At 39.5% G+C, this 14950-nt stretch overlaps 1 protein-coding gene across 2 annotated transcripts in view; it reads left to right on the plus strand.

Moving 5' to 3' along the window:
• The first annotated feature begins 689 nt into the window (after positions 1-689).
• Positions 690-14950, plus strand: part of Nrx-1 (neurexin 1) — a 503500-nt gene continuing 489239 nt past the window's right edge. For both annotated transcript variants that reach the window (XM_076781599.1, XM_076781600.1), the window contains exon 1: positions 690-2994. In XM_076781599.1, coding sequence (XP_076637714.1) covers positions 2380-2994 — 615 coding nt within the window. In that variant the 5' untranslated portion in view covers positions 690-2379. The remainder of the gene's footprint in view (positions 2995-14950) is intronic.

A 14950-nucleotide genomic window follows, 5' to 3' on the forward strand; every position in this document is an offset into this window, starting at 1 on the left:
GAACGTAAACTGGGGATTTAAAGACCACAGTTTACTAACTCTAGAAAGTTATTCACTTAAGTTGGGAGGCACAAAATACTATGATTCGTAAATTGAACGTTTCTGTCCCTCCCAACTCGGGGGATCCCTCTCAGAAAACGCCAACTGGGCATTGAAAGACTGCTCAATCAACGAATCACGGGTGTTCATTTAAAGAATCACCCCAAATTCAGCGTTCCGCGCGAACACCCGATCCAAATGGCCATCGACCGGGCAGCGTCGCGCGAATCGAAACACCGAACGAAACGCTTCTCGATCATTGGTTTCCGGCAGCAATTTTTCAAGCGCCCAACATCCCGCCGGCAGCGTATTTCTCCTACGCTGTAAGGTAGCCGTGAACAATCTCGCTACCGTACACCACCACAGGTCCTCGGTGTACGCGGTGTACCCTACGGAACAGACAGACTACACGACGAGGAATCCTCCTCCACCTTGTCTTCCACGTCGTCCGTCTTCCTCCGACCCGCGATCGTTCAACCGTCGCGGTCCCTTTTCCTCCTCTCGCGTGTTTGCCCGTTCCGCGTCTAAGCGGGCGCTTGCGCGTCGAAACGGCGCGAGGCGTCGGCGTCGTGCCGGGGGCGTCGCACCAACGTCGTCGGCCAACCGACCGACCGTCTCAACCGAACGTTCTCCTCTCCGCCAGGCCAGTATCAAGCCGGGAGCCGTCGAGAGGGTTGATCCACCTCCGCAATCGGTGGCTCACGCTACGCTCCTACGACGTATTTCGACCAAAGGTAACGAACGCCGGACACCCTCTGCGTTGGGACCGTCCCTATCGTGCGCGGGTGTTCGTGGCGGCTGCTGATCGACGTTCAGGTGCCAGTGGCTGCCAGTGGAACTCACCGGGGTTGGATGGAAAAAATGGGGCGTACGCCGTGCCACGAGTGCCGGATCGATCGTGAAATAAACGTACGCTGGATGGACGACGCGGAGTAACCTCTTTCCAGCGTATTTCGTTCGGCCAGCGGAGGACCGAATACAAGTTTCGTCAAGTACACGCGCCATAGTGGGGTGGCCAGACAGCTACACGTACGATTTTACGCGTAAACGTAAACGTCGTCTCTACCTGACCTGGTCATCGAACAGAGCCGGTCGACGGTCGGTTTCGCGTTTCGTGTCGGTGATAGTTTTCGAACGATCAGTCGATCGCGTAGGGTGCGTGGTGAAAGTGCTCGTGTCACCGTGTATTAGGAGGTCGAGGTCGTGTCATCGAGATATATATATATTACAATATCCGATCGTCTCATTTCGGCGGGACATCGCGCGACCCTGACGAAATTAAACCGTGATCGGTGAATTCGAAGGAAAAGGGTGACGCCAGGAATCGAGGAGACGACGTCGAGAGGATAGACGGGAGAAAGTGTGTCACCGACGTGGTACGAGGCACCTCGAGGTGCCTTAGGTTAGGTCGCTGCTAGAGTCCCTGCGATAACAAGCCTCCCTCGCGTTATCATCGAATCGAAAGGCGTCGGATCGAGGAACGTTTGTTTATCGATGTTTGCTCGGAGGAGAACGTAAGGGCAAACAGAGCAACGGATCAGCGATTCTTGTGCACCGAATATGATCTCGATGAGAAAATTCCGGCTGCACGTCGATCCGGCTGACCGTAATCTCGCAAACAACGTACGGTTGATCTGATTATTGGAAAGTGAGTTCATCAGCCCGCAATCCAGTGCAAGATTCGTCAGAGTCAAATTGTGCGTAACGTGATTGTGAAGTGATACTCTTCCGCGAGGAATAAGGTAAAACCCGAGTGTACATACGCGCGTTATGGTCCCAGCGTGTCACGTGTCGTCGGGCCCACGTTCAAGAATGTGACGATCACCAAAGCGAAGGACATACCCACGAGCAACCTTGACTTCGTGCTAAATTCTCGAATCCTCTTTTCGTTTCTATCTCTCTAGTTGTCTGGCTAGTAAATAGAAAGAGAAGCTTACCGAAGTTCCAAAGCACACATCACCGCGAAGGGATTTGTCCACGATTCCGCGCGGATGTTCTTCTAGTCACTCTCTCTTTCCATATCCATCGGTTACGCACGCAGAACCGTCCGCGCACGCGTGCTCACGTGCGAAGGCAACCGGCACAACGTGGCTAGGAGAAGGAGTACACACAACGAACCGACCCAACAACGATAGAATCGCACCTGGCCGACCTCTGACGCAGCCTACCCGGGTAAACAAATGCAAACCAGTCGAGTACTATCGTTGTAATGACAACACGGGGAACCGCGGGCGACCGTTGAGGCCGAGGCGTTCTTTCGTCGCCAAAAGGCGAGAAACAGTGTTTACGAGCAATCAGATGCTCAGGATCTAGCGACGATTGCGATTACGTGAACGAACCATGCATTCCTCGATCGCGAACAGCAGCGTGGCCGCGCTGCTGCCGTTTCTGGTGGTGTTGCTGAGCCAGGTGGCCATGTCGTTCGTGTTGGAGGGCTCCGCGACCAGCTACGCTCAGTTTCGTAAGTGGAACGCGGGCCTGAACGGTACATTGGAGTTCGAGTTCAAGACCGAGCAGGGCAACGGTTTGCTGCTTTACACGGACGACGGCGGCACGTACGACTTCTTCGAGGTGAAGCTCGTCGAGAGCGCGCTGAGGCTGAGATACAATCTCGGGGGCGGCGCGCAAATCGTCACCGTCGGCCACGATCTGGGTGACGGTCACTGGCACAAAGTGCAGATCACCAGGTGGAACGAGAACACCACGCTGACCGTGGACGGTGTCAGTGCTGTTTCGACGTCGCGCGGCAAGGAGTTCGAGTTCGGTAAGCTGGCCGGGAACTCTGACGTCTACGTGGGCGGTATGCCCAGCTGGTACAATAGCAAGCTCACGCTGTTGGCGCTGCCGAGCGTGATCTTCGAGCCAAGGTTCAACGGATTCATTAGGAACCTCGTGTACGCCGATGGGGAGAGCACGGTGCCCAGGAGACAGGAAATGAAGAGTCGGGACGCCAAGGTAGGTGAACTTTCTGGCATGATTTTAAAGAATTGCATTGGAATTCTTCCCAATTGGCAATTTGGATGCGTGGAATTTTATTTATTATCTAATGTATATTCTTCAACGCGTAATATACCTTGGACTCACTTTTCTTCAATTTTTTCGTAAGTTCTCAATTTTATTCGTTATCTAATGCTCATTCTTCAACACTGTATTACTATACAAATGTTTCAAGGTTATAGTACATAGAAGAAGGTCTGTCAAGTTTGTCTTCTATGAGCAAACCAGACAAAAATGTCGAAAACTGAAAACATCTACATCCATCTTACTTTTTGTAGATTCTAATCGATACATAATCGATGCATAATTGAAGACGTATAGTAAAGAAAGAATGGCATGCCAAGTTTATCATTTACGAGCAAACCAGGCAACAATATTGAAAACTGAAAACATCTACATCCACTCACTCTTCGTACATTCTGATCGATACATAATCGATACATAATCGATTAGAATGTACGAAAAGTGAGATGGATGTAGATGTTTTCAATTTTCAATATTTTTTTCTGACTTGCTCGTAGAAGATAAACTTGGCAGGCCTGATCGATACATAATCGATTAGAATGTACAAAGAGTGAGGTGGATGTAGATATTTTCAGTTTTCAATACTTTTTTTCTGGTTTGCTCGTAGAAGATAAACTTGGCAGGCCTTTTTTATTTATTATACGTCTTCGATTATGTATCGATTAGAGTGAGATGGATGTAGATGTTTTCACTTTTCGATATTTTTTTCTGGTTTGCTCATAAAAGATAAACTTGGCAGATCTTTTTTTATGTACTATAACCTTGAAACAGTTGTAAAGTAATACAGTGTTGAAGAATGAACATTAAACAATAAATAAAATTGAGAACTGAAAATTGAAAGAAAGTGAGTCCAAGGTATATTACAATTTAACACGTTCGATCATAATAAAGTCAACGTTAGATTAATAATAGTATTTAGTATTTTCTACTAGCTCAATTCTAACGCTTTAATCTTCAAATAAAAGAAATAAATATAAATTGAAATACAGTTAAAGAATTGTAACGAGAAAACCTTTTTAAAGGAACAAATATTTATAAAACTACAAATTATATTATTTTAAAGAATTTTATTATGACAATGTAATTGGTTGCTTTTACTTTGATGATATTTAAAATCTTTGCAAGGAAAAGTTTCATTTCTCTGCAAATATAATGTCATTAATTTTTAGTCTTTTCATAAACACAGCCTCTGCAGAAGTAATATAAATTTCTAGTTATAGTATTTCCCAAGGCTCATAACAGTAAAATTTAGTAACTAAAAAAACAGTGCATGCAAGAGTGCATTAATTTCACTCTACTTATCGAGTAAACGTAAGAAAATTATAAATTGAACGTATAGTAGATAAATAATACAGTAAATAAGCACTTCAAACGACTAAATTTAATTGTACTATGGAAGTTGAGTAAAAGAATATTATTTTTCATATTTTATAAGTTAAACGAAGTCGTTAACATTCCTTAACTCGTTTCAATGTTATCCAAAGATATAGTCTCGTAAAACAAACTGTAATTATTTTGCATCGTAAGTAAAATGGAGCATCGCGTTTGGCGTGTCGCGATCTTGCGTGATTATTTAATAGGCGGCTCGATGCTTGAAATATTACGTCGAAAAATAATGGGTAACGGAGGATCGATAAAGGGAGACGATAAAGTGGTGCAGTGACTCCCCTAAACGGTGAGTTTATTTTTAGCGTCCCTGTACGTACTTGTAATTTCGGAGAGGGGAAAAGTTTTTCGCCTGAATAGTTTCGATCGTACGCGCGATTCATGGAGTATCGGGAAGAATTCCAGTAGGGTGGATTGTCTTGACCGTACTAGTAGGGTGACAATATCCGGTATTTCACCCTCTTTTAAAAAATAAACGCCTGGATATTCTTCCGTCGCTTTACGTATCCATATTTTTCAGTAGGAAGGGTGTGTATATAATAAAACGCAAAATTATTTTCTGTCCTATACTCTTGAGAATCGTGAATATTTAACTACCAATTTTCGATGTTGAAATTTTAAATTGAAAGCTGAACGCAACGTTGTGATCAGGATTTCATGCAAGACTAGTGAAAATGCCAAATTATATTGTTACTATCGATTCATTCGGTTTGTTAACCTTTCTTCTATATTTATTTTTATTACGATTACGAAGATGCAAAAAAAAAATAATAAGGCAATGGTAGATGTAAAGAAAAACGATAATATCTCGAGAGTACACTAACGAGTAACAGTGTATTCTTTTCAAATAATTTTTATATGCAATAAGGTGCAACGAGTACCCTTAATTTAATATTTATCGACGATTGAAAGAATCGAATACTTTTTCAGCCTACAGAAATATTACTTGCAAACATAAAATTGCAAAAATTATACACGAAAATCTGTTCATCCCTCATATAGACACAACAGAGAAAAGAAGAAAGAATTAACGAGCTTTCTCTCCGAGTCTTGAAAAGCAATTTCATCAGGTTTTCACACCCAATATTCCACGATTATTAGTCATAATCATGTCACTGTTCCCTTCAGCTACTGATTAACACTTTGACGACCGCTGTCACGTACACGTGACATTGCAAGCTAGCAGACATTGGCCAGTGTCACGTGTGCGTGATCTACTGCATCCATTTCATCATACATTCAACTTATTACGTTTGTTGAGCTTACAATATTCCTATTATCTTCGTGTATCTCACTTTGGTCTACAATATCAGTGGTGACGGATAACGGTCTTCGCGTGATACGTGCGGCCATTAAAGTGTTAAAATATAATTCCAGCTCAGACGATCCATCGAAACTTTCCTTTCATCGAGGTGAAATTTCAGGAACATCAACGTCCGTTAACTCCGTAAAAATTTGTCGTGCGAATGAAATAAGCTGTCGCGATGCACCCCTACGCGCAACCCGAGTGGGGGAAAGCGATAAAAATTAAATTTACCACCTACGCGGGCGCACGACTCGCAAGAAGAATTTCATAACTTACCAAAAGCGATATCTCAACGCCCTCGCATAGGCATTCCTTGCGTTCGCTCGAATCTGGGCCAGTCGTCGCATAGACGTATTGTTACGCACGCCCGCTGACACCGTTTCGGTATTTTATAACGCGGGGGCTCGTTTCAAAAAGCGTTTTGTTCTTTTGAACTACGGTTGAAAATTCCCATCCACCCTTCTTTCTCCTTTGGCAACAGGGTTTTGTTAAATAATACATCGGAACGGCGCCGTGAATGCCCCGCGCGTTTGTTTCTCTCCTACATTAATCAAAAAGGGGTGAATTGTTCCTCGCGTTACTCTTTCGAGCGCAGTCGGCTGTGTAAATCGTCGATAAATTCCGACGATAAACAAAAGTAATTTAACGTTTAACTGGATTTCGCAGGTTCACTTACTTGCCGCGATTACTTGGACGCGATGGCGCACGGTTCAAAGGGTTCGCTCGATTTTTCAAACGCTTAGCGTGTAAATACATGCACGCCGGACGTTCTTTTAATCGTTATTGTAAAAGCGGGACGTTGGACGAGAATTTAAAGTTACATTAGTGGAAATATCGTTTCATTGGAGATCGTTACGATTGGAAATACTGTTTCTCTGAACTGACCGTGTCTGGTACTGTATACCTTTGCGATTCGTTGTTTGAATTTATTGGACTGAAAATAAATTAGACTTGTTGTTGGCTATATATATATGTGTCTGGCTGATTCAATGTAATTATTTAAGTACAGTTTGAGTGATTCAAAATAAGGGTTGCAAAAATTAATGCATGAAATTCCATACGAAAGAAAAGCGATACTATAAGTAGGGAAATATACAAGGTGTTCGACCACCCCTGGGAAAAATTTTAATGCGGGATTCTAGAGGCCAAAATAAGACGAAAATCAAGAATACCAATTTGTTGATGAAGGCTTCGTTAAACAGTTATTAACGTTTAAAGTTCCGATCGTACTGAATTTTTTTCTCGAAATTGAGCAAGATTTCAGGGGTATATCTATTTACCAAAAATGATTGCAATTGACCCCCTCAACCGAAAATAATTTTTTTAAAATTAATTAAAATTTTTTTTTTTGTCGAAAAATTTAAGCACCTACCCCCTGTCGATTTTTCTTAAAAATTACTTTTTCATTTTTAGTAATTTTATTTGACGCTCTACAGAAAAGTTGTCTAATACTTTTTTGTAGGTACCCATGGGCTCTACTTCAGAAAAAAGTTTCATTGAAATATATTCACAATTGTAGGAGTTATGGCTGTTTGAAAATTGGACCATTTTTATGAGGTTTTTCTTATTTTACGGTGTCAAGGACCAACTTTTCGAATATTTTTGCGATTTGTACATATTCTCTACCAAAATACGCGTAGTTTGCTTTTTTAAACATTAAAATCGTTCAATCCGTTCAGAAGTTATGACGTTTTAAAGATTTGCATGAAATTTCAGTGAAACATATCAACGCTATGGTCAGACATGAAATTTTCAGTAAAGAATTTTTTTCTCGAAAGTACGTAGGATTGGGGGGGTATGTCTATTCACCAAAACTGGTTGTAATTGACCCCTGCAACTAAAAATAATTTTTCTAGAACGATTTGAAATTTTTGAATTTTGTCGAAAAATTTGTCCACCTACTCGAATTTTTTTCTCGAAAGTGGTTAGGATTTCGAGGGTATGTCTATTGACCAAAAATGATTGTAATTGATCCCTGCAACCGAAAATAATTTTTTCAGAACGATTTGTAATTTTTTTTTTTCGTCGAAAAATTTAGGCACCTACCCCCTGTCGATTTTCCTTAAAAATTCGTTTTTCATTTTTAGTAATTTTGTTTGACGCTCTACAGAAAAGTTGTCTAATACTTTTTTGTAGGTACCTATGAGCTCTACTTCAGAAAAAAGTTTCATTGAAATATATTCACTATTGTAGGAGTTATGGCCGTTTGAAAATTGTACCATTTTTATGAGGTTTTTCTCATTTTGTGGGGTCAAGGACCAACTTTTCTAATATTTTTGCAATTTGTACATATTCTCCATCAAAATACGCGTAGTTTGCTTTTTTAAACATCAAAATCGTCCAATCCGTTCAGAAGTTATGACGTTTTAAAGATTCGCATGAAAATTCGGGCAAACATTTCTGGCCGAAAATTATATTTTCGGTAAGGAATTTTTTTCTCGAAAGTGCGTAGGATTTCGGGGGTATGTGTATTGACCAAAAATGCTTGCAATTGACCCCTGCAACTAAAAATAATTTTTCCAAGACGATTCGAAAGTCTTTTTTTTCACCCAAAACTTTCAGCACTTATTCGAATTTTTTTCTCGAAAGTGGGTAGGATTTCGGAGGTATGTATATTCACCAAAAATGATTGTAATTGACCCCCGCAACCGAAAATAATTTTTCCAGGACGATTTGAAATTTTTGAGTTTAATTGTTAATAGCTTTTTAACGAAGCCTCCATCAACAAATTGGTATTCTTGGTTTTCGTCTTATTTTGGCCTCTAGAATCCTCTATTAAAATTTTTCCTAGGGGTGGCCGAACACCCTGTATAATTATCGTAGCTACAAGTGTGGTAGGAAACGATGTAAATTACGATAATAAATCTAGGACGAAATGTAACTTGGTTCTAAATATATTTGCAATATATATGCGTCTAAAAACCATTCTTTTCTGCGAAGAGATAAAGCGATATTAATTACTGGCATAAATTTATAATCTCGGTTAACTGGAACGAGTTATTAATACGAGAGCATAAGAAACTAGAAAACATAAAGTTGTTCCGAATTACCTAGGGATAATCTATACTAAACTCTTTAATAACGAATCTCAAAAAGCTATGAACCTGTTTAATAAAATATTTTGAAACGATAATATTTCATACGTTGAAGAAATTCTTTCCCAAAATCAATATCCAATAGAGTTTCGTAGCAAGACTTTATACAATATTACACAATAAACGTTCATCAATAATGACAATAATACTGATCACCGTTGCTCGGGGTAAGAAGGTATTAATTCAATCGATTATTTGGCGCACGTAATTACGGACGCTAGGTTTTATTACGCACAAACAGTGGAACGATTACATGCAAATATTGTTTAAAACAGAGGAAGTTAATTAGCTCTCGATGCTCTGTTTCTGCACAATAATGCACCGGTCCACAAGTTGCTCGTTACACGGACTGCAGTTAATACACACGGATTCAAACAGCTCAATCTTTCCCTGTATTTTCCAATTTTGCCTACGGCGATTGTTTCTTGTAAATTAAATTAGAACAAATAAACCAATCGCGAGCGCGGTTCAACGTTCTGTTTTCTATATGAGGTGGCCATTGTTGAGACTTTCAGCTCGCTGCTAATAATTTGTTGCAAAAAATATAAGCTCAGAGTTAATCGAAAGCATTGTACACTAATTTTTAATATGAATAAAGCAATTACTAATAATTTGACGCAAAATATCTGAATTCAGGGTTGATCTAAATACAATTGTCCATTTAATACGTGGGTATGTAATTTATTTATGTACTTTATTAGAGACTAAATTAATAATAAGTGTTGTACAACAATGAAACTCAAGTATTATGGAATATCTAATAATATTACACTCGTGTTTTCTAGTGGTAAATCAATATAGTAAACAGAAAATAATATACATGGAAGTTACATAATTCTTTATGAAGAATTATATAAAATAATATTTTTATTCAATGTTTTTTATGTATAGTACAAGTTCTTCTGAAAATTTATCAGTAAATATGAAACGAAACCTGTTTTGAAAAATTATTAGGAAATCAAACAAGCACTAATAGGTTTCTAGAAAAAAAGTATTATACAAGAAAGATTAAAAAAAAAAATTATTTTCATTTAAAAAACCGTGCAACTTTCCTGAGTTCTCGTTTGAACTGCAGTCGTTTCTAACTTTATTCGACTAAATTCGCGTGCAACCCCCAAAGATAAAGGATAATTTAACCCCGCAGACACGAACTTTGTTACCGAAAGAAACATGTGTGTAATATTTTTAGGTATTCTACGTCGAGTTTCGTCAAAATTGGATTGTAACACTCGGATGTTGTCCCTTGTAAGACAAGATGTGCTGAGTCAGTATTAGCAACGAGTTCGCTAGCACTTCTTGGACGAAACTTTTATTCGATGTTACGAAACATGGAACAAATCCATAACGTAATGGAAGTATGGTTCTCGCGATTTCACCAGTTGTTGATCGTTTTGTCGAAATTGCAATCGTAATCGAACAAGAGAGATCGAAGCTTGACCCATGAAATATTTAAATTATCAACGAACTCAAAAGGGTTGTTTATTTGGACTCGTTTAATAAATCCATCTTGCATGGATTCTCATATTCTGAGATTCAATTGGTCGTGTTGTATATTTTAGATTGAGTTCGTCGATGATTCAAATGATATTTCATGGGTCAATCTAAAATATACACGATCAATTAAATCTCAGAATATGAGAATCCATGCACGACGGATTTCTTAAATGAAATAACCCCTTTGAGTTCGTCGATGATTCAAATGATATTTCATGGATCAAAGGGGTTATTAATGTAGGAGTTATATCATAGGGGTTATAAATATATCATTTGAACCATCGACGACCTCAAAAGGGTTATTTATTTCGACTTGCTTAAGAAATCCATCGCGAATGAATTCTCATATTCTGAGATTTAATTGGTCGTGTTGTATATTTTAGATTGACGCATGAAATATCACTTGAATCATCCACGAACTCAAAAGAGTAGTTTCTTTGGGCTAGTTTAAGAAATCCATCGTACATGGATTCTCATATTCTGAGATTTAAATGGTCGTGTCGTATATTTCAGATTGACCCATGAAATATCGTTTGACTCATCGACGACCTCAAAAGGGGTTTATTTGGACTCGTTTAAGAAATCCATCGTGCATGGATTCTCATATTCCGAGATTTAATTCGTCGGTCGTATACTTTAAGGCTGATCTCGTCCTCCCCCTGTTGTCGAGGGTGGAAGATCATAACTGGTCGCAATTTCAAAGTGTTTCCCCACGCGAGGGAAGAACGCAGACTGAATGTAATCTCGAACGGTCCCAGAACGCAAGAAACATCTCCGAAGGTATCCGACGGACGAAACGGGGGAAATGCAATTTCTGGCACGTCGATAAATCCGAGTCATCCGCGTGCATTGTGGCGACGTTGCTGCATAGAGCGCGGCGATCTAGGAAGAACGATAACGTCCGCCGAATTATACCGCCGCGCGAGTTACGTTGTCCGAACAAGGGCCGTACCTACTGACGGATATTCTCGATTTGTCTTCTTATCTAATCGTTCGCAGATACGTCTGTTATGCACCGTGGCTGGCAAACGAGCAACGCCCTTAAAATTCGAATGGTTCGGTGTAATAACGAACAAGCGCGGATGCATTCTTGGCAGCCGGCCACCGAGAGAAATATGGAATTGGCAGGGACAATGGCCGATTTCCTTTCGCGGAACTTCTTTTTGCGCTTTCGTTATCCGGTTTGTCGTTAACGTACTCCCATTGCAACGACCCCGGCAAATTATACGATATTCCACAGGGATGGCGAGTCTGCAGCTTACAGTATTCTCAGATTAATAAATTCGAATGATTTTTAGAATATTAGCTCGTGTAATATTGATAAAAAAATTAATATCACTGTCTAAAATAGTTTTCGATCGTTACGTAAAATTTAGGAGTTGCTTAATGACGTTTGGAAGAGATCGTTTCGATAATATCGTAGATATTTTTAGTCGTAGACGATTCGAGGTGATTTCTACGATATCGTTATAAATAAATACTGTAATGCTATGACGGACGTTTCGAAGTGACCACTTTAATATCATCACCGATGTTTTGATTAACCACGTTTCAAGTTCGTCACTCGATAGTCGGAAACGTCTGTTAATGACAGAGTATTGAAATTTTAGTTACGCGTGGGAGTTATCGATCGACCGATCGATGGATTCTTTTGTGCGATTAACGATGTTCTGTCCTCGAATGCTCGTCGAGTTCTAAATATTAACGTCGATATTTCTCTGTTGATGAACGTCCATAAAACGGATATACTTCTTTATGAGAATAAACATCGGTTAATAAATCATCAGTTTTTAAAAAGTATCTTTACTTTCAAGCTAGATACGATCCTGAACAAGCGGATAATAAAATTTTAACGTCTCCGAGCTTTATTTTCCAGAAACGATGAACGAACATGGTAAATTAGTTCGTCAGGCTGTACAACCGGAGAAGCTTAAATTATCGAACAGAAATAGAACTCCGATAGTTTGGAACTTGAACGAGTCCATTGCTGGTATTATAGAATGCAATAACGTCCACGGTGGATTGTTGAACGTTTATATTATTGCTTCGTAGTCAACGTAGACGTACGCAAACCGATTATCATGTTGTATATGTCCTAGGGACTACACGTGATTCCGCGGCAAGTATTTATACGAGCCGTGGAAAGAGCAATTACACGTAGCTAGGCTACTATTTCGCAGCCATCGCAGCTTTAATGCGAACTGCATCGCGCTTAACGGGCACGTAAGGATACGTTCGCTTAAATAGATTGGGTAAATAGATAGACGCGATAACAGTGAATATAAATAGGTTCGTTACATGAATTCGATGAAAATTGTGAATGCGTAAGGAATTCCTTTATCACGGACGAACGAGCTTCCTTTATAAAAAAGTAAATTACGATCAAACGAGCTCGATCGATTTTATCCAATCTTAAAGAATTAATAGTGTATCTTATTACCGAGTGGGACACTAAAATTGTCAAACGTGTCGTTAAAAATTTCTGATGAATTTGCGATGTTAGAAAAAGGGCGTGGATTTTAAGAAAATCATTAAATTAAAAAAAATTGTTACGAGAAAAACAGGCCTCGATATTATTATTCCAATCGGTGAATTTAAAATGTTCAGTTATATCGAGTTCATTTATTTTTCGACGTAAATTTACCACGTGAAAGGGCTGGTAAAATCGATGGGTAGTTAGGTGTGTCCTCCCCTTGTTAGCCGTTATTCCGACTTTGTTGTGCCCGGGTTCTTAACGCGTTTACTGCAGTATGGAACATACTCGTATACACCCTATCGTATATCGTTCCGTGCGTGCCATACTTCACTGAACCTTCGTTCCATGCTAAGAGGATATCTCCGTAATTTTTTACTATCTTTATCGAAATTTATAGGGTGTTACTAAAAACAAGTCCGCGTTGCTATTTTTCTCGTCACGTCAGATATGAGAATTTAGTACAGAGTATAACGAAACCGTACCACCAAATAGAGACGTTCACTTCCTCGTTGCTAGCCATAGAACGAGAGCCACAGGAATAAAACGTTCTTTTATTCATTATAAATTTAATTATTTACGAAAAAATGCTAGCTACTAATTACACAAATATTTTGTATAAAAATTTTAATTCATTTTCAATTAAATAAACGTTTTATAATCCTGTTCTATTGCTGAAACCTCTTTCGGTCCATAGACTCAAAGTTAATTTCAAAATAAACATAGAAGAAAGTATAAATTATAGGAGTTGATATGTTCATTGGATAGAGGATGAAATGTTCTTTAAAATAAGTACTATACAAGTCGATAGCGTTATTAGTTCCGGAGATATAACAATTTTTGTTTCAAGTCGATAGGATAGCTGGTTACGGAGATACAAGGTTTGTTTACGTTTCATTACGATTTCATTGACCTCGCGCGTGAATAGTAAACAGTGCGTAGTACATTCTTGGAAATACTACGACTTCCTGGTCTGTTAACTATTTTTAATACAAGTTGTCACACTGTTCTAAGACGGATAGATAATATAAAAAAATATAAATCGTTCAACCAATCACGTTAGACAAAACAGACCAAAGACGTAAAGAATGTTGATAAATTCACATAGTACGTATACTACAAGAAAAGTCGTGAAGTTAAATGGCGCTAAAATGAAATCGTATGTTAGAAATTCTAAACGAAATTTTAAAAACTGTCATTTGATAGAATTAAATATTAAAAATTCATTGCACGTACACTATAAGTTCGAACTGTATTACGAATTCTAAAACGATGGATTCGAAGGATTAAACAACGATCGATCCTTCACAGTATTCAAATTCGCGTCAGGTGTATTGTTACAGTTACGTTTAGCGGCACGTGTCCGTGTCGTTTAATAAATTTGCAACGAACGAGGGTCCAAGAAGAAAATACACGCGGAAAGCGCGTGATGTATTGCCCTTTCGTGCAATACAACCTCTTAGGCGACTGTCTGGGTAATAAATCGCGCGCGCCGATAAAAATCTTAAGCTATCGCTTATCCGACTTAATATCCGGGGATTAAAACGTCTTAATAGCGGAAGGTCGATTTGGCAAGCCGATCACACTCGATCTTCGATCGTAACATCTAATAATCCACGCGAATATTCATGACCCGTCTCGAAAGCGGTTCGTTCTTTCCGTGAAATTTTTCTTGGTAGAATTTTAAAGAAGAATTATTACGTCCTTCGATCTCTCGAGCAACGGGGTTTATTATTTCGCGCAATGATCGTTTGTTACGTGGTCACAATGCGACGCGATAAGCTGCAAAGTAGATAAGTTAATGTATGCAACCGCGCACAAGTGGCAGCCTATCAATTATGTATGTTTGAACAGTGTTTTCTTGAGTTTCAATCCGGCGATATTGAGCGCCTGCTGTTTCGTTTCGCGCAGCGTACCTACGGATCGAAAGAAACGAAAAAGACGATAAGCGTGATTAATAGACGAGGAAAGGATATCGTTGCTGGAAAGATAAGTATTTGCTTCGACATTGATTGATTGTTGCTGGTTAATCGCCACCAATACTCGCGAAACTTATTTCATTCTTCGATGCAGCAATTAGTGGCGCCCGATGTAATTATTCAGCGAGCTTGTACGGTGAGCTGTGATTAATTTCCT

Source organism: Colletes latitarsis, chromosome 14 (assembly GCF_051014445.1).
Source record: "Colletes latitarsis isolate SP2378_abdomen chromosome 14, iyColLati1, whole genome shotgun sequence".
In the NCBI taxonomy this organism is placed as follows: domain Eukaryota; kingdom Metazoa; phylum Arthropoda; class Insecta; order Hymenoptera; family Colletidae; genus Colletes; species Colletes latitarsis.